The sequence below is a fragment of the Protopterus annectens genome, chromosome 2.part2 (genome assembly GCF_019279795.1).
Source record: "Protopterus annectens isolate FY-2018-M chromosome 2.part2, PAN1.0, whole genome shotgun sequence".
Lineage (NCBI taxonomy): Eukaryota > Metazoa > Chordata > Ceratodontiformes > Protopteridae > Protopterus > Protopterus annectens.
The window spans coordinates 871,950,484-871,975,222 of record NC_056730.1 but is presented as its reverse complement, the minus strand read 5'-3'; the positions used below and the strand labels follow the sequence as shown (position 1 = coordinate 871,975,222).

At 43.3% G+C, this 24,739-nt stretch overlaps 1 protein-coding gene across 2 annotated transcripts in view; it reads left to right on the top strand.

Moving 5' to 3' along the window:
* TUT7 (terminal uridylyl transferase 7) overlaps window positions 1-24,739 on the top strand; it is a 3,176,298-nt gene that overhangs the window by 961,860 nt on the left and 2,189,699 nt on the right. Inside the window, exon 7 of one of the 2 annotated variants that reach the window (XM_044064191.1) lies at window positions 6,191-6,242. In XM_044064191.1, coding sequence (XP_043920126.1) covers window positions 6,191-6,242 — 52 coding nt within the window. Of the gene's footprint in view, window positions 1-6,187; window positions 6,243-24,739 lie in introns of both variants that reach the window. The other variant, XM_044064190.1, reaches the window with a different exon arrangement.

Sequence of the window (24,739 nt, the reverse complement as noted above, 5' to 3'; positions counted from 1 at the left end):
TCGAGACTCCGGTATTGGAGCCAGTATCGGAGGTACCACCACTTTCAATCCTTCGCTCGGTGATGGCTTTGGCCCCTTCGACCCGTTCTTCGAGGCTGCTTTCCGACTCCGACGTGGACCGAGTGGTACAGAAGCTAATGGAGAACTCGGCTCTGTCTAAATTAATCGAAGTTTCGTCCCAATTGGTTTCAAAACTCGAGGCTCTTCCCGCCCCCGAGACAAATCCTCCTCCGAGACCTGTTGAGTCGTTGGAGCCAGGAATCGAAGAGCCAATGATTGTAGAGTCTTTGGTGCCGAAGCCTCCAGTAGCGCTAACGGCACCATTGACCTCGACACCTTCGGAACCAGCCGGGGGGTCTCGGAGCCGATGATCTTTCCTAGGTTCCGGGGCGGACAGTCGAACCGAACTTTCGGTTCCGACTCTCCCCCTCGGGGCCTCGGCTCAGATCAGCTCAGATCTGTTCTCAGGGTCGGAGCCCGTGGTCCCAGTTCCGGGGAAACTACCGGCTTCTTCAGAACCGATGGGACATACGTCATCGGCATCTTCTTCTCTTCCCCCAAAGGGTCCATGTTCTGCTTCGGTTCCTACCAGGCATCGAGACCCAATGCCTCAGCCAGCCCCAGAGGGCACCCCTGGTTCCTCGGATGCCTCCCCAGAAGCCCCCTCTGAGGATGTACCGAGGAAAAGATTGTGCAAGAGGAGGCACATTGATTCCCCACAGGAATCTCTGACATCTGATACCGATTTGGATGAAGCAGAAGGGTCCCCACGGTCCCCCTCTGAAGATGTCTCTTTTGCTGACATTTTGGAAATCTTGAAACAGAGGGGAGACTGGCAGACCCTTGCCCCTTCTGTAAACGAGTTGGTATTGCTGAAGGCATTTGGGGCTCAACTTTCTACCTCCTGGGTGACCCCTCCCTTTTACGAACTCATGGACCTGATAGCGCGAAGGGCGTGGGAGACACCTGATACAGTGGAACCGGTCCCCCGCAGACCCAACATGTATATCACGGCCCCTCAAGACAAAAGCTTTCTGACTAAAGGAGTGCCAGTGGATACTATGGTGGTGGCGGCAGCTGCTAAGAAGGAAATGTCCGAATCATCTTCCTCTGTTCATCCTCCTAATAAGGATTCTAGGACGATGGACAGATATGGGAAGCGCGTGTTTAGTTCTGTGACTTTTTCCATGCTATCGCTGAACTACCTTACGCATTTCACGCATTTACAGAGAGATCTCCTCAAGGAACTGGGAGATACTCTCCAGGGCAATACAGATGCTGCTGTCTCCGAGAAAGTGACAGCACACCTTAACACCCTCAACTCCATGGTTAACTCGTCCATGAGGCTCATTTCATATGCAGCTGAAGGTTCAAGTAGGGCGGCAGCCTCAGCAATTGCTCTGAGGAGACAGTCCTGGCTGTGCCTATGCTCCTTTGCGGAAGCCTTCAAGTCTTCCTTTGCTAACGCCCCTTTTGATGGTGCCTCACTGTTTGGTCCCAAAGTAAAGGAGACTCTCACTAGGTGCGAGCAAGAAGGGAAGACCCTGTCTGTCGTAGGGGTCCGTTTTTCCGCCCCATCTAGACCATACCCCAAAGGGCAAAGAGGCAGAAAAATGTGGTTCTGAAAGACTCGGGGATCCTTTCAGCCCACACAGAGTGATGCCCCCCTCCAGGGGCAGAGGAGGGGGGAAGAAATGGAAGACGCCGTCCAGGCGGCAGAGGGGATCCGCAGAATCGGTGACAGAGATATGTTCTCTGGGAAGCCCTTTCAGCACTCCTGAGTGCATGCCCGGCTGTCCTACTCTGGAGGCAGTCGGGGGTCGTTTGGCTTCATACCCAGTGGCCTGGCTAAATCTTACATCGGATTCCTGGGTAAAAAGCATAGTTACCAGAGGCTACACTATTCCATTTATAAAAATTCCACCTGCCCCCAAAAAGCTCCCAGATGTTCTACCCAGTCTGCGAGACCAGGCAGCCGTAGAAATAAAAAGGCTGCTCGAAAACAGAGTCATCCAACCAGTCCCGGCGGACCAGAAAGTATCCGGAACTTACTCAAGGTTCTTTTTAGTTCCAAAGAAAACAGGGGACTGGAGGCCAATTTTGGACCTCAGCAGACTCAACACTTTCGTGAAAAAGGAAAAGTTCTGGATGGTCACGCTACAGTCGATCCTTCTTTTCCTACAGGACGCCGACTGGATGTGCTCTATAGATCTCAAAGACGCGTACTACCATATCAAGATGGCCAGAGCGTCCAGAGATCACCTGCGCTTCCGGCTGGGAGCCAGTCACTTCCAGTTTTGTGCTCTGCCCTTTGGCCTCACCTCAGCCCCCAGGGTGTTCACCAAATGCATGGCAGTAGTAGCGTCTCACCTGAGACAAATGGGATTCCGAGTGTTTCCTTACCTAGATGACTGGCTCCTGTCCGCCACCACCGAGTATCGTCTTGTGCAAGCCAGGGATTACACCATCAACCTTTGCTCCTTTCTGGGCATAACAGTCAATTTTGGATAATCTGTCTTATCGCCCTCACTGCATATCTCATTTATAGGGGCAGAGTTAGACACTTCCCTGGCTCGAATCAGTCTCCCCCCACTAAGAGTATCAGCCCTCAGAAATTAAATTTGTATCCTTCTTCAGAGCAAGAGAGTCCCTGCTCAACAAATCTTGAGAGTACTAGGAATGATGGCAGCCACTCTTATCGTAGTTCCCCTAGGCAGGATGCATATGAGGATCCTTCAATGGATGCTATTCACTCAGTGGTCGTACCTACAGCTTCCACTATCTCACGAGATCTTAATCACGAACTCCTGAAAATGGGATCTCCTATGGTGGATGCACAGTCAGGACCTAACAGTAGGCTGACCGTTTGTGTTGCCCAGTCCTATAGCTACTTTAACCACGGACGCTTCCCTGATAGGGTGGGGGAGGGACTTTTTCAGGGAAGAACAGTCCAAGGTCAGTGGTCCAACTTGGAGTATAACCTGCACATCAATGTCCTAGAGCTGAGGGCAGTGTTTCTTGCGTTGCAACACTTTCACAAGTCCTCACCTCTGGGAACAGTGACAGTTTGGGCGGACAACATGTCAGTAGTCTGGTACATAAACAAACAAGGAGGAACCAGGTCTTATCCATTGTGCAGAGAGGCCTTCAGGATTTGGCAGTGGGCTGTGTCTACCGGATGCTTTCTGATAGCAATGCACATCCCGGGGACATCCAACGTCATTGCGGACAGGTTGAGCAGAGCCATCCTGTTGCCCCACGAGTGGTCCCTCAAATCTCAAGTCGCGGAAAAGATTTTCTGCAGATGGGGCCAGCCTTGCTGCGACCTATTTGCATCCCCATTGAATGCCAAATGCAGAAGCTACTTTGCCCTACTACCCCCTCCGGGGGGTGCCCCCAGGGACGCACTTGTGCACGATTGGCGCCCGGGTCTCCTTTACGCTTTTCCCCCTTTTCCGCTAATTCCCAAATTCCTGCAGAAAGCCAAACGTCTGGAAAGGACCATAATTCTGATAGCCCCATTCTGGCCTCGACAAATCTGGTTCCCCTTCCTTCAAACTCATCAGGTGGAGGAACTCCGGATTCTGGACCCAGTGCCAGATCTGTTGACGCACTCGTCGGGAGTTCCTCACACATCTCTCAAGTCCCTTAAACTGACAGCTTGGCTGCTCCACTTCCCATCTTAGCCAGGTCAGATTTATTGTCCCCTGCAGTACAACACATAATTGTATCTTCCCACAAGCCATCCACAAGGAAGCTATGCAACAGCAAATGGAAACATTTTGCGTACTGGGCCTCGCAGCAGGGTATAGATCCATCAGGGGCCACAGTACACAAGATATTAGAGTTTCTTTCGACACTTTTTCATGAAGGAGCATCGACTTCCATGATAAGGGTACAACTTGCGGCTATATCTAATTTTCATGTTGGCCAGGGAGATAGTTCCCTCATGTCCCACAGACTTTGCAAAGCCTTTATGAAAGATACCTTTTACCTCCGTCCCCCCTTTCGTAATCCAGTGGCCCCATGGAATCTTAACCTGATGTTATCACAGCTCATGTTGCCCCCATTCGAACCAGCCGCCACAACCCTTCTTAAATTTCTATCGTGGAAGACACTTTTTCTGGTTGCCATCACTTCCGCCCGGAGGGTTTCAGAGTTGCAAGCGTTATCTGTCCGGCCCCCATATATGATATTTCATCCAGATAGGGTAACATTGCGCACCAATCCATCCTTCCTTCCAAAGATTTGTTCGGTCCAAAATATTAATCAATCGATTGAACTTACCCACCTTCTTCAAAAATCACTCCAGTAAGTTGGAATACATGCTGCACAAATTAGACATCCACAGGCAGCTGAGATTTTACTTAGGACGAAGGAATACAGAAAGTCAGACCAACTGTTTGTATCATATGCTGACCAAAGGAAGAGAAAGGCGGTAACAAAAGTTACTTTATCCAAATGGCTCTCAGACTGTATAAATTTCGTATATTCAGAATCAAAGCAACAACTCCCCTTTAAACCCAAGGCTCATTCTACGAGGGCGATTGCTACTTCTTTAGCCCATACCGCCCGCTTGCCATTAGATACCATTTGTGCGGCGGCAACTTGGGCGAAACCACATACTTTCATCGCTCACTACAAATTAGATAAAAGCTCCAGAGACAGGGCGACGTTTGGTTCCACTGTTCTCAGGAATGTTCTCCCGTGAGCCACCCAGGATAAAGGAGCTAGGGATGCTACCCGTGTGTAAGAACAAACGGCGAGATCGAACAATTTCACATAAAGAAGTTATGTTCTTACCATAACGTTCCATGTGAATTGTTCATCTCGCCTTTGTTCTTACATTCCCCCCCTCCATCCCCCGTCCTGCGTTCTCGAAGAACAGTTAAGACTGCATTCGGGTTCAGTCTTCTCTAGATATTGTTATTCTTGAGCTTCCTAGTGTACATCAGGGATGGCATCTTTTCTCTTCTATTGATGACAAAGTATCAGACAGTGTGGTTGTGTTTTTTCTATGCGCTTAGGGCACAGTAACTAGTGGGATTCTTCTGGTGTTAGCAAACTAGATCTGAGGGTTAGCACAGGAGGATCATGGGATAGAACTGTGCCTCGAGCTTTCTCGAAGATGCTGAGCTAGTGATGTGGCCGACTCGGAGCCGAGGATCGGCTCCGAACCCGTGTGTAAGAACAAAGGCGAGATGAACAATTCACATGAAACGTTATGGTAAGAACATAACTTCTTTTTATCTTCTCAGCAACTAAACTATTACAGTCAAAGTCAAGGCCTACTCTAGTACGGCCTTCTCTTCTTCTATGTTTTTTTTAGAAAGGGTTGGATTCTGGAAGTAGCAACTTGGTCCTCTGTACATAGGTTTACAAGGTATTACAGGCTTGATTCCTTCTCTAGGTCTAGATCAGGCTTTGTTAGGACCCTTCTTCAGGGACTACTGGACCCTTTCCCTTCCACCTCCCAAATGTAGTAGACTAGAGTATCAGCCCATATAGCTAAGGCTGCTGCGGCAGTGGTCACTATGATGACCATATAGTATAGCTGTGTAAATAAATTTACAATAACAGTAGATGTTCAAAATTATCACTGCTGCAGTAGCCTCTTCCTCCCTCTGTCTCCCTTGTTTTTTTTGGTATAGTGTTTATGCTAGGGTGTGAGTAATTATTTTTTATTGTTCCTAGCATTCTTCGTTCAGGGTACAGCGTCTCTCTGTCTGCTGGCATAAAAACACTGAAGGGCTTGGCACCAGAATCTGTTTTTTCAGTCAGCTCAGCTTGAGCTGGCTGAGGCTTGGAAAGTGCCTTAAGCTTTGGAAGCTAGCTGGCTATTATATTCTTGGCAGGATATAATGCATATAGCTAAGGGTACTGCAGCATTGATCATTCGAACGTCTACTGTTATGGTAAATTTACTTACACAGCTGTGCTATCGTGTTTCTCTTTTCAAGTGTGATCTACTTGCTCTTCATCTTCCCACTATCCTCATGTTTTTTGCAGTGTCTAAATTTCAAGTGAATAAGTAAACTTTTTTTTTTTTTTTTCAGGGTAATTTTAATTTTGACTGGGGTATGGAAGATAGTATGTGAATACTTCAAAGACCATAATGTCATGTTTTGTTTGTATCGTGTCTTAATTACGGGAATGTTATTTTATTAATTGTTTACCTTTGCTTCAGCAGATGAGCCAGCCGGATGTGCTTTTGGAGGTTCAGGATGCTCTGAAGAGCAGTGGTAAGTCTGTATTGCTTATTAGGTTGTATGGTTTTGCCTGCTGTAGTATGTTAAAGACTTATTATATTTATGTTAACTTATTTGGGGAGGGTCACCAAATAGTAAATTATAACATATGAGTATACATACCTTATGTGGTCTTTCTCAGCTCTTATCCCTTTGAATGCTTATGATGTAATGCATCTTTTTTTAACAGGATTTATTCTTGAAACCCAAATAGTATTAAAAACTAGCTGCCGAATCTCCTTCCCTTTGTTACTTGGAATGTTATACATGTGTGTGTGTATATATATATATATATATATATATATATATATATATATATATATATATATATATATATATATATATATATACATACACACACACACACACACTTTTTTCCTATTATAACTGAATCTATTAGAGGCACCTTTTTCTTGAATTGCAATGTAAAAGTCTTCCATAATGCACTTATTTAGTCAGATATTGCCATTGCTTAGCTATTACTTCCTTCTTACCAGGAATTGTTCTAACAGAGACAATTCCTGCCTTGAAAAATAAATTCTCTCTTGCTTTGCTACATCTCTTTACCCCCTGCTGTTTTTCATACTTAGTTGTAAACCTACATTTTTCAATAACTTGCTCAAAGTAATTAACACTTCTTTAATCCATAATCTGATTTTTGCTGTTATATCATGTGCATGTAATAAAAATTGGAGTACTATACCTTCCCTGTAACCCAGTAAGCATATTCTTTCATTGAATACTATGTCTGCCTTGCAACTGCTTTCGTGACTAAAGAAAATAAAATGTTCCTCATGGGACATCCCAATTTCACTGAAAATACCTTCTCTAAACCATCCATTCACTAGAACCATCATCATATTATTTTATACAGGTTTCAAAACTCTCAGAATTTTGTTTTTCATTTCCATGTTGCTTTAGAATACTCCGTAAATATTCACTTCTCACATTAGTAATGGCTTTATGTACACTCATCAATTTTACTTCATCATTTCTGTTATTTCCTAAATTCTCTGTCTCACTAAGATTAAAAGCTCCTGGAACCACTTGTCTTTTATACCATAGGCTCCTGACATATTTACTTCTGTTATCACTTTTTCAAATCTTAACTGAATTGATAGGTCCTCATTTCTTGATGTCTCTTTTATCTTCCTTTTTCAAAAAAAGTAATAGTAATAATAACAATCACTCCTTTGGATATTTCTTCCTTAAGAAACTGTTTAATCATTCTTTAAAAAAATTAAAACTGCATTCTTGTACCGCACTTCACATCATAATCAGTACAATCCATGCCTGATGACTGAATCTTCATTTACACCAAATGCTATGCCTTATTCTTCCAAAGATATTTTCTTTTGCATATTTTTAATTGTTTAGGTGAAAAATTCTTTAAATTCCAATTCATCTTCTACAGACCTTTCCCTTTTTGTAAGTAGATATAAGATTGTCCTCAGTAATATTCATCATCTCATTTTGATTTCTTTTAACAGTGCTATCTTTGATGTTCATAGTGTTTCACTGTTGCAGTCCTGACCAATGGGTTATCCGGCCCTCGATCGGCCAGAATACCAAAGGTAAGTAAATATGACATCAGCTGTCATCGGTTGTAAAGGACATCAGGACATCCAATGCAAAAGGAGGCAGTCGGCATCGTTTCCTCAGTCTTCCTTGCCGCGGTGCCCGAAGCAGAAGCATTTCTTGCACAAGTGCTGTTTGGCAGTTTACCTTTTTTGTTTCCGACTACAAAGTTGAAGTCAAGTACAGCTAAGTACCCCATTGAGGATCCTCTTTTCTTGCCTTAACGAATGTTAGAAAAGGTTAATAATTGTGTTACCTGTGGAAAGCAGATTCCCTATAGAGGTTTTAATTCCCATTGTATTATTTGTTTAGGCCTTGACCATGATGTTCCTAATTGTGATCTCTGTGTCCCCTTTAATCCGCGTACTATTTGTCATTTAGCTAAGCTTTTAGCTAAACATTTTGGAGTTTGACCTAAGTTTGTCGGTATGGCATCCACTGGTCTTCAGGCTTTGGATATACCCAAGAAACGTAAGGATAAGGACCGCGACAGGCTTCAGAAGGTGAAATCCTCGGATGATGTTTGGATGGTCATCAGTCATGCGGTAGCCTGTGAGGTGCCTTTGCTGCCCCTGCAGCCCTCGGATTTCAACCTCAGGCCTCGGTTGAGACCATTTCAGAGTCCCCCAGGCCTCTGGCCTCCATTTTGCCTTCTGACCTTTTGCCTGTCGCCTCTTTAACTGGATCCAAGCCGCTAAGCTGACGCCGGTGTCTGAGGCCTCCGTTCTTCGTGTAGACTGTAAGCTCATGCCGGCAACCTCTACTGCATCTTTGGCAGTTGCCAGGCCTCCCAAGTCCTTCAGACTTGCAGGTAAATCTTCCAGTCGTAAGCCTGTGAAAAAGCAGGCTCCAGTTTCTACTCATTGCCCTCAATCCCAAATGGTTAAAATGGCTAATGACCTTTTGACTCTTATTAGAGGTTCACAGCCTCCTCCTTCTTAAAGCAATAGGGATGTTTCTCCTGAGGCTTTGTCTTTTTCTGGTTTTGATTCTTCTAGCATTTCTGTTAATGAAGTGGAAATTTCTTAGGCTTTTTCTCCTTTTGAGGATTCAGATGCAGAGGAGTCCATCCCTTCTGCTTCTCCCGCAGAGGATTTCTCTTTTGGTGATACTTTGAATACTCTCAGGGAGCATTTTAAATGGGAAAGTCAGGATTATCCCCAATCTAAGAAAAGGATTAGAGAGTTTTTGGATTTACCTCAGCATAAACCTCTGGCTATTCCCCCAGTGTTCAAAGTGGTTGATGATGTTTTTCTGGAAAATTCCTGGACTCCAAATTCGGTTCCTCCTGCTCCCAGGAAACCTGACAGGTACTATAGGGTCCCCAATTCTCATAGTTTTCTTTTCAGGAATCCGTTGGCTGATCCTGAGGTTATTTTCCAAGGCCCTAAAGGAGTTAAGGTCACTGTTACCAAAAATCCTGTTCCTTCTGACAGGGAATCTAGGAACCTAGATAGGTGGGGTAAAAAAGTTTATACCTCTGCCACTCTTGGTATTAGGCCTACTAATTGTCTTTTTCATATGCTGAAGTACCAGCAGCACACCCTGGAGGCTATTAAGTCTAGGATAGCAAGTGTGCCTCTTTTGGCGGAGAGCAAGGATATGCAGGATTTGCTGAATTCTGCCAGTCTTGTCAATAAACATTCTTTACATTGTGGTTTTGACATTCTAAAGCCTCCTGCAGGGCGACAGCTACTGAATCTGTTATTAGAAGGTACAGTTGGCTTAGAGAACAGCCCCTCCCAGAGCCTGTCAAGGCTAAGCTTTTAGATGATGTTCATCGTGCATACAGCTGCAGTCCTTACATATGGGTTCTCCTGCCGTCAGGCGGGTCCTCGGTCGGCCGAATTCCAAAGTCTAGGTCCGGCATCGGTTGTTGTCACCTTCTTCCCTGACGTCAGTGCGACAGGGGTATATAAGACACGGCAGACGCCATTTTCTTCAGTCTTTTTTGCCGCGCGGTGCCCGAAGCAGAAGCAGTTCGCAAGTGCCGGTCGGCCAGCTCCTGAAATTATGAAAATTTGGAAACCGAAGTCTTCTTTAAAGCTAAGTACCCCGTTGGGGAAACTTTTCTTGCTTCAGACCGATGTCAGACAAAGTTAACAATTGTATTTCTTGTGGGAAGCAAATACCGCATAAGGATTTCCATTCCCTCTGTATACCTTGTTTAGGCCCAGACCACGACGTCTCGGGCTGTCGCTTTTGTGCTACCTTTAATAAACGCACTATTAAGCGTCGGGCAGAGTTCACCCAGCACTTTTTCGGTAAAGCTTTTAACTATAAAAAATGTCGTCTGAGACTCCGACTACCATTTTGTCCAAAAACAGCAAGGACAAAGACCGACACACGAGGCCCGCGGTCTCAACCGACACCACGCCAAGACCGGCTACACGTGGTCCGGTTCTCAGTGAGGTGCCTACGCAGCCCCTGACTACCGACGACGCTTCTCTGGCTGTGTCCTCTGTACCCGAGACCGCAGGTTCCTCGGCCCACACCCTGACTACAGCTACCAAAGCCACGGTGAGTGTTGAACCTCTTAATGTGGACAGATCTACTTCCACCCATGGTGTCTTCAGACCTTCTTCTTCTTTTTCCATCAAGGCCTTTACTAAGTCTAAATCAGCCATGCACTCCCAGAGGCCTGTTGCACAGGGCCCATCTACAGGCCCCATGCCTAAAAAGCAGATGCTCAAAATGGCTGAGGATTTAATTACTCTTATCAGGGGTTCACAACCCCCACCAGACAAGAGACCCAGAGTGGAGGAAGAATCTCCCTCTTCTGACCAGGGCTCCATTATTTCAGAACATTCTGATGAAGAGGAGCATTCGTACTCCCCTTTTGAAGATTCTGATGCAGAACAGTCCATTCCTTCTGTATCCCCCCCCAGAGGATTTCTCATTCGGGGAATCCTTGCATACCTTGAGGGAACACTTCCATTGGGAAGGCCAGGATTTTTCAGATTCAAATAAAAGGCTTAGGGAATTTCTTCTACTACCCCAGCACAGGCCTCTGGCGATACCTCCTGTCTTGGACATACTTGATGATGTTTATTCGGAGGCTTGCCTTAATCCGGATTCCCTGCCTCCAGCCCCAGTCAAGCCTGATAGGTACTACAGAGTTCCTAACTCACACCAATTTCTTTACAAAAGCCATAATGCTGACCCAGAAACCATTTCTCAGGGTCCCAAGGGAATGAAGGCCTCTACTGCTAAGAATCCATTACCCTCCGAAAGAGAGTCTAGATCCTTAGAAAGGTGGGGAAAAAAGGTATATACCTCGGCCACTCTAGCCATGAGGGCCTTAAATTGTGAGTTCCATATGCTTAAATATCAGCAGTTTCTGTTATCACAATTAAAGAATAAAATGTCACAACCTGAACAACCAGATCTGAAGGAGTTGCAATATATGATGCATAGTGCAGAACAAGTGGGTAAGCACACCTTGCAATGTGGTTATGATGCTCTAGAGGCCTCAAGTACAGCTGCAGTTACAGGATCAGTCATTCGTAGACATGCTTGGCTTAGGGAACAAACCCTGCCTGATCATGCCAAGGCTAAATTACTGGATGCTCCTTTACAAAAGGATGTGTTATTTGGTACTAATGCTGAGGAAATACTAAGGAAAATGGAAGAAAAAGCTAAATCTATGCAAACTGTTAAGGCTTTTCTGCAGGTACAACCACCACGATTTAGTAGAAATTGGCCTACAAAAAACTGGTCCTTTCCAGCCACAGACAAGCCCCAAAGAGGTAGATACAGACGCGGAAGGGGCAGAGGACAATCTCAAGGATCATATAGAGGCAGACAATGGCAACCTCCAGCATCAAGAGGTGGCGAAGACAATGCACAGCAATACAGAAAACAAACCCAATGACTTTCCCCTTTGCATGCCAAACAAGGCTCAAGTGGCAGCACCCTTGGGAGGAAAGCTGGCATTATTTTCAAAAAATTGGCATATTGTCACAAAAGACAAATGGATCCTGGACATTATAAACAGAGGCTACAGATTTCATTTTCACACTCTTCCAAAAATGAGAGGCATACCGAACCTGCCACACAATCAAAGGGCAGAGGCTCAAATACAAATTTCAAAGCTCATGGACATGAAAGCTATTCAGGAGGTACCTACTCACGAGCAAGGTCAAGGTTTTTTTTCCAGACTATTCCTGGTACCAAGGAAGGGAACCGATTGGAGACCCATTTTGGACTTATCCATCCTAAACACATTTCTACTAGTACCAAAATTCAAGATGCTCACCTTACAGCAGCTTCTTCCCATGCTGGGCAAGGGGTCTTGGCTGGTAACATTGGACCTCAAGGAGGCATACCTGCATGTCCCAATCAGACAAAGCTGCAGAAGATACCTCAGATTTCTTGCAGGTTCAATCCACTATCAATTCTCTGCATTGCCCTTTGGCTTATCTACTGCGCCCAGAGTATTCACGAAATGCCTGGCATCAGTAATTGCCTACTGCAGACTTCAAGGGATACAAATATACCCTTATTTGGATGACTGCCTGATCGAAGCGGACAGCAAGCACATACTTCTGGAGCATCTGGCTTATGTAATACAGTTATTGAATTCTCTGGGATACACAGTCAACAAAGAGAAATCCAGGCTAACACCATCTCAGAAAATAATTTTCCTGGGTGCCAACTTGGACACAAACACCCAGATGGCCTATCTTACGCCAGAAAAACAGGGGCAACTAACTCAGTACTTCAAGATACTAGCAAATTGTACCAGGCTAACTACAAGGAAAATCCTGCAGGCGCTGGGATTCATGGCATCTTGCATTCTTCTAATCCCATGTGCAAAGTTGCATATGAGGAAACTTCAGTGGTACCTAAAAAACCTATGGTCTCAACACAGCCACAGTTTGGAAACAATAATACCACTAATTCCATGTTTACAAAAGGAATTTCTATGGTGGGCTCAAGCATGCCAAACAAACGCAGGTCTACCATTCAGCAAGCCTCAAGCAAATCAAGTCATCACAACAGACGCCTCAGACTATGCCTGGGGGGCACGCATGACAGACCTAAAAAACCTATGGTCTCAGCACAGCCACAGTTTGGAAACAATAATACCACTAATTCCATGTTTACAAAAGGAATTTCTATGGTGGGCTCAAGCATGCCAAACAAACGCAGGTCTACCATTCAGCAAGCCTCAAGCAAATCAAGTCATCACAACAGACGCCTCAGACTACGCCTGGGGGCACACATGACAGACAGGTGCATTCAGGGCAAATGGTTCCAAAAGAAAAAGCACCTTCACATCAATCAAAAGGAAATGCTAGCAGTGATAAATGCAATTGCAGCTTTCAAGTACCTCCTGCATCCTGGGCAATTATTAATAAGAACAGACAACACCACAGTAATGTGGTACATAAACAAACAGGGAGGAACACATTCATACCCCCTGTGCAGGCTGGCCATGTCACTTTGGAACAGGGCTCTGGAATGGCAAATCGAGCTTCAAGCACAGTACTTGCCAGGTATGGAAAACACGCTGGCAGACAATCTAAGCAGAAATATGACAGACCCTCACGAATGGAAGTTGCATCCTCAAGTGTTTACAAAGATAATCCAAGCCTGGGGAAGGCCAGACATAGATCTCTTTGCCTCCCACAAAAATCACCAATTGACAAAGTTCTGCTCAAGGACATTTCATCCAAAGGCCTGGAGAGTGGACGCCCTTTCTTTCAGTTGGACAGCAAGGACAGTTTACGCCTTTCCACCTCTTCCTCTACTGACCAAGGTGCTTTTGAAAACAAGAACAGACAGACCAAAGATGATACTGATTGCTCCAGACTGGCCAAGACAACACTGGTATCCACTCCTGAGGAGCCTAACACATTCTCCTCCCTGGACCCTACCTCTAATGCCTCTCCTTCTGACTCAGCACAGCTACAAAACTCTTCACAGTCAGCTGAAAACACTCACTCTGGCTGCATGGAAAATTCCTTAATACCACAACAGACCCTAATCTCCAAGGAGGTACAGGATGTCATTTTGGAAGCCAGAAGGCCATCTACTAGAAAAGCTTACTCCGCAAAATGGAAACGGTTTTGTGCTTGGAATGAGAAAAAGGACCAGGATCCTAGAAAACTGAATTTGCCTCAGATATTACAGTATCTAACTGAGCTGCTGAACAGTGGACCGTCATCCTCCTCCATTAAAATCCATGCCTCAGCCATTTCTGCAGGATACAACACTGATCCACCCTTATTCTCTCACCCACTCTTAAGACAGTTCCTCAGAGGGGCTAAGAATATAAGACCTCCAAGGAAACAACCAATCCCAGCCTGGGATCTTAATTACATACTGGAAAAATTGACATTGTCTCCCTTTGAACCAGCTGCCTCAACAGATTTACAATATTTGTCCTGGAAAACAGCTTTCCTTCTGGCTATTACCTCAGCTCGTAGGGTCTCGGAATTACAAGCCCTCATGGCTGTGCAGCCCTTTCTCATCTTCCATCAGGACAGGGTTTCCCTACGAACCAACCCGTCATTTATGCCTAAGGTAGTATCCAGGGTAGCTTTAAATCAGGCCATACACTTACCTACCTTTTACCCCAATCCTCAAAACAAAGGGGAAAGGCTGCTACATTCCTTAGACATCCATAGACAGCTGCGTTACTATTTGGACAGAACAAAGCCGTTCGGGAAATCAGAACAACTCTTTGTGTCCTATGCTGTAGGAGCTCAAGAGAAGCCAATTTCCAAACAGACAATTTCAAAATGGATAGGCCACTGCATACGTTTTTGTTACTCCTTTCATGGTAAATATGTGCCTACAGGCATCCGATCCCACTCCACAAGGGCCACAGCTACCTCTACAGCCTTCCTCAGAGGAGTTCCTACCAAAGATATTTTGGAGGCAGCCACTTGGAGTTCGGTGCATACCTTCACTAAACACTACCACCTACCTTTATACTCCAAAACAAGAGCAGGCTTTGCCACTGCTGTGCTGCAGGGCATTCTGGGCCCTCCTAATTCCACCTAGTGCCTACCACCCTGTGCGTAGCTTTGGGATTCTACCCATATGTAAGGACTGCAGCTGTATGCACGATGAACATAGTACAGTTTTGTACCTACCATAAATGTAGATGTTCGAGTGCTAATACAGCTGCTGTCCAGGTTTCCCTCCCTCCTTCCCCTCTTGGCACAGGCCTAGTGGCTAACTCCTCCACAAACAACCTGTTTGGGTTATCCTTCTATGGTGTATTTGCTTGCAACTACTGAATTTTGATTATATTGCATTGCATGACTATACATAGATATATAAATTATGTATTGCCTTCCTTCTGGGGGCACCTGACATCTGGGGCAAGAAAGACTGAAGAAAATGGCGTCGGCCGTGTCTTATATACCCCTGTCACACTGACGTCAGGGAAGAAGGCGACAACAACTGATGCCGGACCTAGACTTTGGAATTCGGCTGACCGAGGACCCGTCTGACGGCAGGAGAACCCATATGTAAGGACTGCAGCTGTATTAGCACTCGAACATCTACATTTATGGTAGGTACAAAACTGTACTTTCCTTTGCATAAGGACAGTCTTTTTGGCAGCAAAGCAGAGAAAGTGCTCAAGAAGATGGAGGATAAGGCCAAGTCTATGCAAACTGTTAAAGATTTTCTGCAAGTTCAACCTCCTCGCTTTAGCAGGAATTATCCTTCTGCAAGTTGGACGTTTCCTGATACCAGCAGACAGAACTGTTGTAGGACTAGAGGTTACAAATTTTCTAGGGGGCAATTGGCTACCCCTCAAAAGTCTAAGCGTTGGCAGGCTTCCACTTCCAAGGCGGGAGGTTCTAGGCCTGCATCTCAGTCAAAACACTCTCAATTACTTTATACAACTTCTGCCTGTTCTTGCCTGCCTGGAGAGTCCTTTAGGGAGAAGGTTGGCTCTTTTTGCAAAAGTCTGGGCCACTGTCATGGACGACACATGGGGTACTCAGAATTGTATCTTTAGGACACAAGTTTTCTTTACACACCTTTCCAATTCCCAAAGGATTCCTGGACGCTCCTCCAAACCAAAGGGCAGAAGTAGAAAAACACATTTTGTTTCTTAGAATCATTTCCTGCTCAGCAGGTAGGCCAGGGTTTCTATTCCAAACTTTTCCTAGTTCCAAAAAAGAAAGCACATGGCATCCTATCCTAGAGCTATCCATTCTGAACGCTTTCTTGGTAATTCCAAAGTTCAGAATGCTCACTCTGCATCATTTGCTGCCAATGTTAGAAAAGGATACCTGGCTGGTAACTTTGGATCTCAAAGAAGCTTATCTGCACATCCCTATCAGGGAAAGTTGCAGGCAGTACCTTCGTTTCAGGGTGGGCAAGTAACATTATCAATTCTCTGTGCTGCCCTTTGGCTTATCTACTGCTCCCAGAGTTTTCACAAAGTGCCTGGCTCCAGTCATTGCTTTTTGCAGGCAGAAGGAAATTCAGATTTATCCATACTTGGACGACTGTCTGATTCAAGCAAATTCTCAGAAACAGCTGTTAAAACATCTAGAATTTGTAAAGACTCTTCTCTCTTCCCTGGGTTACACTCTCAACGAGGAAAAATCAAAAATATTGCCATCCAAGGAGATAACATTCTTGGGAGCGAGTCTGAACACAGCTCCCAGATGATATATCTCAGCCAGGAGAAGCAGACAACTCTTTCACTTTACTTCAAGGACTTGGCAAGCCTGTCCCAGCTCCCTGCAAGCTCTGGGATACATGGCCTCTTGCATTCTCATGATTCCATATGCAAGACTGCATATGAGGAAATTGCAGTGGTACCTCAAGAACATTTGGTGCGAGCACACACAGGACCTGGATATGATGATTCCTCTGCTTCCATGTCTGCAGACAGAGTTTCTATGGTGGGCAACAGCCTGTTTACAAAACAAAGGCATACCTTTTCGCCCACCTCCTGCCACTCAAGTTCTTACCACAGACACATCAGACTAAGCCTGGGAAGCATACAGGAACATTGGAATGCCCAGCAGATGCACCTGCACATAAATCTAAAAGAGCTGATAGCAGTTCAGCAGGCCTTATTAGCTTTCAAGCATCTTCTTTCTTCAGGGACCCTGCTCATCAGAACAGACAACACCATAATCATGTGGTACATCAGCAAGCAGGGAGGGACTCGTTTTTACCCCCTGTGCAGACAGAGCATGAATCTTTGGTCCATAGCAGCATCCCTGGGCCTGCATCTCCTAGCTCAATTTCTTCCAGGAAGGCTCAATGTTTTGGCAGACCAGTTGAGCAGACAAACCCTGGATCTTCACCAGTGGCAGCTGAACAGAGCAGTCATTTACAGCATCATTCAGCATTGGGGCACACCTCGGGTGGATCTTTTCTCCTCCCCAGACAACCATCTTCTACCTCTTATTTGCACCAGACAGCATCACAGCAGAGCCTGGAGAAGTGGATGCTGTGTCCTTCCCTTGGACGTGGCTGTCCGTTTATGCCTCCCCTCCTTTTCCTCTTCTTCCTAGAGTTTTATTGAAGATCAGGGACGAACAACCAAGGATTATTCTCATAGCTCCGGACTAGCCCAGACAGCATTGGTATCCACTGCTGCACAGTCTCTCCCAGTTTCCTCCTTGGCATCTTCCTCTGAAGCCAGATCTTTTGGTTCAGGAAGGGGGAACATTATGCACCCTCATCTTCAGTCTCTCCATTTGGCAGCATGGCTCATTGTATGACTCCATCCTTTTCTTCTTCCCTTTTCCAGCAGGTGGTTGATGTGCTGAGGGAGACCAGGAGACCTAGCACTAGGGAGTCCTACACTGGCAAATGGGAAATATTCTCTCTTTGGATGCAGGCTAGAGGGGAATCTTCTTCTCAGCCTACCCTTCCTCTGATCTTGGAGTACCTGGCTGATTTTTTTCAGGGTGGTGTTTTTTTCCTCTGTCAAGATCCATGCTTCAGCCATTGCTGCTCATCATTCTTTTGAACAACCCATTTTCTCTCATCCCCTGATGAAAATGTTTCTCAGAGGTGCTTACAACCTAAAACTTCCCAGAAGGGCACCTACTCCAGCCTGTGCTCTTAATTTTGTTCCAGAGAAACTCAGTCTTCCTCCTTTTGAGCCATCTGCCACTGCAAATTTAAAGTTTCTCTCTTAAAAGACTGCCTTCCTCTTGGCTATAACTTCAACAAGGAGGGTTTTGGAGCTGCAAGCTTTGATGGCTGTGGAGCCTTTTCTTGTTTTCCATGCAGATAGGGTCTCTCTAAGAACCAACCCCTCCTTTATGCCTAAGGTGGTTTCTAGCCTGACTCTTAATCAGTCCATACACCTTCCTACATTCTTTCGTAATCCTCGAAATAGAGGTGAAAGGATCCTACATTCTCTTGATGTGCACAGACAGCTCAGGTTTTACCTGCACAGGACTAAAGACCTTCAGAAATCTGCACAGTTATTGGTCAGTTTTCCCCCTGGAGCCCAGGGCAAGGTTATTTCTAAGCAAACCATTTATAAATTGATTGCACATTGTATTACTTTTTGTTATTCCTTTCATAGCAAGGTTCCTCCTCAAAGGGTTAGGACCCACTCAACTAGAGCAACTTCCACTTCTGCAGCCTTTTTAAGGGGTGGCCCTACTAAAGACATTTTGGAGGCTGCCAGATGGTCTTCGGTTCACACTTTCACAAAGCATTATAATTTGCCTTTGTTATCTAGAGCCAGGGCAGTGTTTGCCATTGCTGTTCTGCAGGGCATTATTTCCACTACTTGATTCTGTTGGTGCCTCCTGCCTTTTCTCTGGGCTTTGGTAATCAACCCATTGGTTAGGACTGCAGCAGTGAAACACGAACATAGTACAGTTGTGTACACTTACCATAAATGTAGATGTTCGAGTGTATTCAGTGTTGCAGTCCTAGTTTCTCTCCCTCCTTCCCCCTTTTTGGTCCTCTCCTGTTCTCTTTTCCTAAGGTACAGGCTAAATTTGGTATTATTTGCCAAAGTTGCTTTTGGTTTAAGCCTTGTTTTCTGGGGGCTTCTGACTGTTATGTCAAGAAAGACTGAAGAAGTGACGTCGGCTGCCTCCTTTTGTATCGGACATCCTGATGTCCTTTACAACCAAAGAAGCTGATGTCATATTTACTTACCTTTGGTATTTTGGCCGATCGATGGCTACCGGGAGCCGGATAACCCCATTGGTTAGGACTGCAACAGTGAAACACTATGAACATCTACATTTATGGTAAGTGTACACAACTGTACTTTTCATCCCCCTCATTAAACTAACATTGTCTTTCTCCATTTTAGTTAAATATGGAGAACACCCCCTTCCTCTTTTATCCCAAATAATACTTTTGTTTAAATAGAAGTTTCTGTGTACTCTGCTGATTTATTTATTTTTTAATATTTCGTGTTCTTTCGCAGAATATCCTTTATTTTTAGTACATGCAACATTCTATTCTGCAATCTTATACATTCACATTTCTCCCTTTTCACTTTTCCAATTTTAGCTTCAAATGGTCTTTATTGTCTTTATTCTTAAAAAAAAATCCACTATTCTTCCCAAGAGTTAAAAATATTCAACCTTTGAAGTATAATCTTTTATAGTTGCTAAATTTCATATAATAATTCTTTTTGTTTAGAATAATTTCCTGTTAGTTAATAGCATTATCTCCTCTTGTTATATTTTCATTTTCAGAAGTATCTGTCCGGATTTCTACATGATACAAGAAGCTTTTTTATGATACTTGTGCCATCCACCTCCTTTGTATCTTCTGTTACAACAAAATGATCAAGTAGTTTTAATTTGTCCCCTTTTGCACATCCATTGCCTCTTGTTGCATAATTTTAATCTTATCCATTTTATGGCTTCTTTTATTTTCCTTACATCATGTCCCATCTTTCTTTTGGTCTCTCATAAGTGTTATTTTTATATGTACTGTAACATTTTTTCATCTTTTCAAAGCATTGTTCTTTTTCTTTCTGTCCTGTGGAAACGTACAACATACAATCCTATGATCCTGGAAGCCTCATTCTCCCATCTAATATCTAATACCATCACATACTAAGCAGAAGTCTAATGTTTTTTCTTTATTAAAAACAACAACAATACCTGAACATCATCCATGTCCTTAGCTCTATATGATTTTGTCATCCCACAACCTTTCCACTTGTATTCTGTCTGTTTCTGAAATAAACATGCAGAATAATCACATTCAACATCCAACTTTGAACACTGTTCTAAAATGCTAATTATTCTGACCATACTTGAAGTACTATTCACGTTTATTGAAACTAAACAGACATCATTTTCCTTTCTTTTTAACCCTTGGTTAAATATTTAAAAAATTGTTCTGTTTCCACAATAGAATGTTTATATTTCTACTTTTCTATCTTCCCCTTCTTCCTCATCTAATCTGACTGTTCCTTTTTCAGTACTTGAGTCATATTCCCTGCCTCTTCGTCTCTTGATCTCCTATCTATTTCTCACACTCATTCTTTTGAGTAGAAACATCTTATGTATGTTTACAATCCCCTTCTTCATCTGACATATTTTCTTTTTCTCCCTTTGTAATGATATCCTCTGTAAACTCAATGTGTTTTCAGTCCATTCCCTACTTTAGTTTCATCTTGCTTCTCTTGGCAGTTGAACCAAAAGTGTCCTTGCTTTTGACCTACTCTGCATTCTGCTTTACATTTGTTTGCTGTATGCCCTTTTTCTCCATACTGATTACATCACATGGATTTATTACTTGTGATGAGTCACTACAAAAAATAAGTAAATTTGAGTTGCTGTAATGTCCCTGTAAATCCAGCAACATATAACACACTTGATATATGTATTGTAGAATTATTTTCCATTTTTAATACAACTTCTATCTCGCATCTCTCATTCCAAAGGTTTCTTTCATCCTTTGTTTTCATAACATTTCCAAGATTACATTTTCCTATATCACTTTCTTCCATTGTATCTGGTCATGATTAAAAAAATCTTTAACTTGGTCTGTTACCCTGGAAATAGTTATGTATTCCAGGGGGAAAATCCTTTTCTCCAGCATTAATAAACTTTTCTAATAGTGAGTGTAATTCAAAAGCCATGTGACAGAATGCTTGCTTTCACAGTTGTATATAGGATCAAATGGCCGATTCCTCTTCTGGATTTTCCTGCCGCAACATGTGTGCAAGATGCTTTCAGATCACCTCGCCAGTGAAGTTGCATGTAAATGTTTCGAGGGTTATGCATATAAAGAAATAATTCATCAATGCATAAACTTATCAAAGACTTTGTACTTTTATTTTCCTCACATACGTCCAAGAAACTTTACTTATAAGCCTCATAGTTGCTTGCTCATTGTATATAATGTATGTATTTTATTACCTGTGATATTTGTGTTTAGATGGAACTTGGTGACTTCAAACTATTGAATTTCTTTAATCAACCTTAAAAATGACAGACACGTAAATCAACATTATGTTCCATAAAATTGTTGAATCTCTCAGTTCTTTTTTTTCCTTATTTGATTTGTACTAAATACTTATTGTGATTGATATCATGCCTCTTGCTAATAGGGATGACTGCACTTAGGGATGCAGAGAGTAAGTAAGAAGGGGCTGGAATTTGCTGGAGAAAACCAGAAAAGGAGTCAAGGTATTGGGAGGAAATAATTAAAGAAAGGTAATAAAATGGGAAGAAGCCAATCATTCATTTGGACTGCAGGCTTTAGATTGCCTTCCCTATCGAGGATTGATATCAGACTATATGCAAAGAGAAAAAAATTAGGAAGATCCTAAACAAAAGACAAGCACTGATAGAGGTTATAGTGGAATCTAGAAGAGAAGCCACTGTTAAAAAAAAGATAATTAGTAGGGCATGTAAAATATTGCATAACTATAGGAATCAATCAGAGTAGGTTAGAAAGGATTGGGAAGAGAGATTGGATAAACAGTTCACAGAAGCGGTGGGAGGATATACGTATGGCTCCCAAATATGCAACAAAGTGTAGAAGAGTTAGGATCTTTGCTTGGAAGTGTTTGCATAGGTATTTTTTTTTTTTTTTACCCCAAGTAGATTCCAAAAAATTTTTCTACAGGTATATTGCAAATGTTGGAGATATGATGGGGAAGAAAAGGTAATTGGGAACATGTTTTTTGGAGTATAATAAGTTGGCAGAGTTTAAAAGTTCTCTGCAGACTACTCTATCATAAATACTGGGTTAGAAAATTGGTGTAACTAAAGAAATGATTTTTTTTGATCTGGTGATACAGAATCAGAATTGCCTATACATAATAAGGCCTTGTTGAGTTTAATCCTGTCTACCAAAAAAGCAATTACTAAAAACATGGAAAGCAAAGTCTAAACTAACTGTCCTAGAAGTAGTGACTATAGTAACATAGGTAAAATAACTGGGGTTGAGATCTGTAGAAAAGGGTAGGAACAAATTACATAGAAAAAAAAATGGGAATTATGGAATCTATACATGTACAATAGTGTTTTGGAGGAGAAATGAGGTTTAAGGGAAGACCCAAATTGAATGAGCTATGTAATGTTTGACTGACAGTGACTGGATAGATTATAAGCGATGTATAATGTATGCAACTGAAAAAATGTCAGCTTGGTTTGTTTTCATTTTTATAAATGTACAATTGCCTATGCTATAAGTGATAATTTAATAAAGGTGTTTCTTGTTTTACAAAAAAATATATATATATGCCTCTGTGGCTGGGTCTTGGCTGATAAGAGTATTTGGACAAGTCCACTTACTTGGTTATCAAATAGTAAGTAAATAAGTTTATCATTACCCACTCCCTGAATCATACCTTTGTCATCTCTTCTTCCTTAAACATTTCTTTGTGCTTTAGGAACAGATAAATGGTGTTAGTTTGTAACATCCACTGCCTTGGCCTCCTTTAACATGCTCTTTATACTTGCAAAGTGTTTTCCTTCTGTTTCTTTACTCTCCACGTCATCGCAGCCTACAGCAGAACCTTCTCTATCACTAAAACTGGTCAGTGAACTCTCCTCCTGCATAGCGCTACTTTTCCAAGCTGCCTCTGCTGTAGAAATGGGAGTGACATACATGCTATAAAAATAGCAGGGAGATTTTCTTTGTGCTCTGGCCAGTTTTCCCTTAGTCAGGATGAATACCTCCTCTGGTCTGTCTGGCCTAATGGGTTTAACTTGGTCAACAAAGGATAAATAGGTTCAGCTTTGGGGGGTATTGTATAGAGCTTAACTGAGTCACTGTTGATCGGCACGGTGATGAGATAATCTCTAGGTTTTTTTTTTCTTCCTTGAGTATGCACTTGTATTTCAGCTATTGCTTCTGTGTTTTGGACTTGACCGGTGTCATCTTTTCTAGTCCCATTGGGAGTGTGTTCCCTCTTCTTTTATGGAAAAATGTCTTCTCCCGTCCTTATTCCATTTGAAAGTAGTGCTATGTCTTATAGCTTATTCCAGTCTGATGAATTCCTGTACCTGCCTTACAGGTTAACTTCTCTGCTTCCTTTGTGAGATGACCTACTTTTTTGACTGCATTAGGATCACGGCTTCAACTGTCTAGAGACAGTGTTTTAGTGAAGATCACACTCCTCCTCCTCTCCCCTTGCTGATGCAGTGGATTAGAGAGGGGAGGTGTTTGTTTACTGGTTATATCCATTATGGAGGTTCCTGTTCTGGAGTTCCATATCCCTGCTTGTTCTAGGATGTAGTTCTTGCATTTCACTTCCTACAGGAAGCCAGAATGTGCCACCCCTTTTTGTTCAGTAGCTTGAGAGTCCTTCTGGGCTTTTTTCCTACTCCATACCATACTCAGTGGTTTGGATTCTGGGTATGTGGGTGCCATTTTTAGGCCAAACACTTAATGCTATGCTCCTTCTCCTCAACATACGAGTTTTGTATCAAGACATGTATCTTCCAGGGATGTCTTTTACTTAGGCTTTAGTAGGAGAGGTTATTTAGATGGCTGCAGAAGTACTGTGAACTTCCTTAGTCAGGTTCTTCAAGTGTCAGAATGTTCCTTAATGCCTGCAGCTGTACCTTAGTTCCAGTTCAATGATCTGGGCATGTATGGCACTCATTTCTTAACATAGGGCAGGAATTATGGCAAGTCTTCCCCTTGTGGAGAGCTTTTATTTTTGGGACCTGAACTTTTGGCTTTTAAGACACGCATGAACCTGTGAAGAAGCTGAACATTTAGTCCTAGGCTTAGATGTCTGGTAATTCATACCCAGATTTTCCTTAATGTTTGATGGCTCTGCTTCTTTCAGATGTCCCAATTCTGCAGCCCTGCATGAATCACAGTCACTTTTCTTGCTTTCTAGCCCCATTGAGGAGGTAGTCTCCTTCCATGTAAGAGTTCTGTTCCTGGCTGCCTACTGAGCCAAGAGCTAGAGCAGAAAATGTTGGGACCCTCCACTTTTTAGTTATATTTCTGCATTCTCTGGTCACATCTTCCCACTGGCCCTTGCAGTACTCTTCTCCACTACTTTTAGGAACTGTTGGATTGCTTTGTTTTCTGATCTTCCCATGGATTGTTTAAGCCCTTTTTCTTGCCCATTTCCTTCCTGATGACCATAAATGCTTTAGGTGTAGCTTTTATGTAGGTATCCATGAAGGATTTTCTGTTTTCTGGCTATAAGCCTTCCCTAACTGCTGACTTGTGAGCTTGTAGATATGTGGGCATACTATACTTACTGTTGTCTGCACATGTTGAAGTGAAGGTGTCATAAAAGCATTGCACAGTAGTGCCATGCATGCATGTGTGAACCATGCTGTGCATGCCATACTTCTATTGTTGACACTGCAGTGGACTGTATCACCCACTGCCCCCTCACCAAGAATGGGTAAACTAATATCAGCAGCTCACTTCTTCCTTCCCTGTCTGGCCTCCCACCTAGCCAGATCTCTGACTGGTTTGGATTACAGTTGGGGTCTTATTGTTTT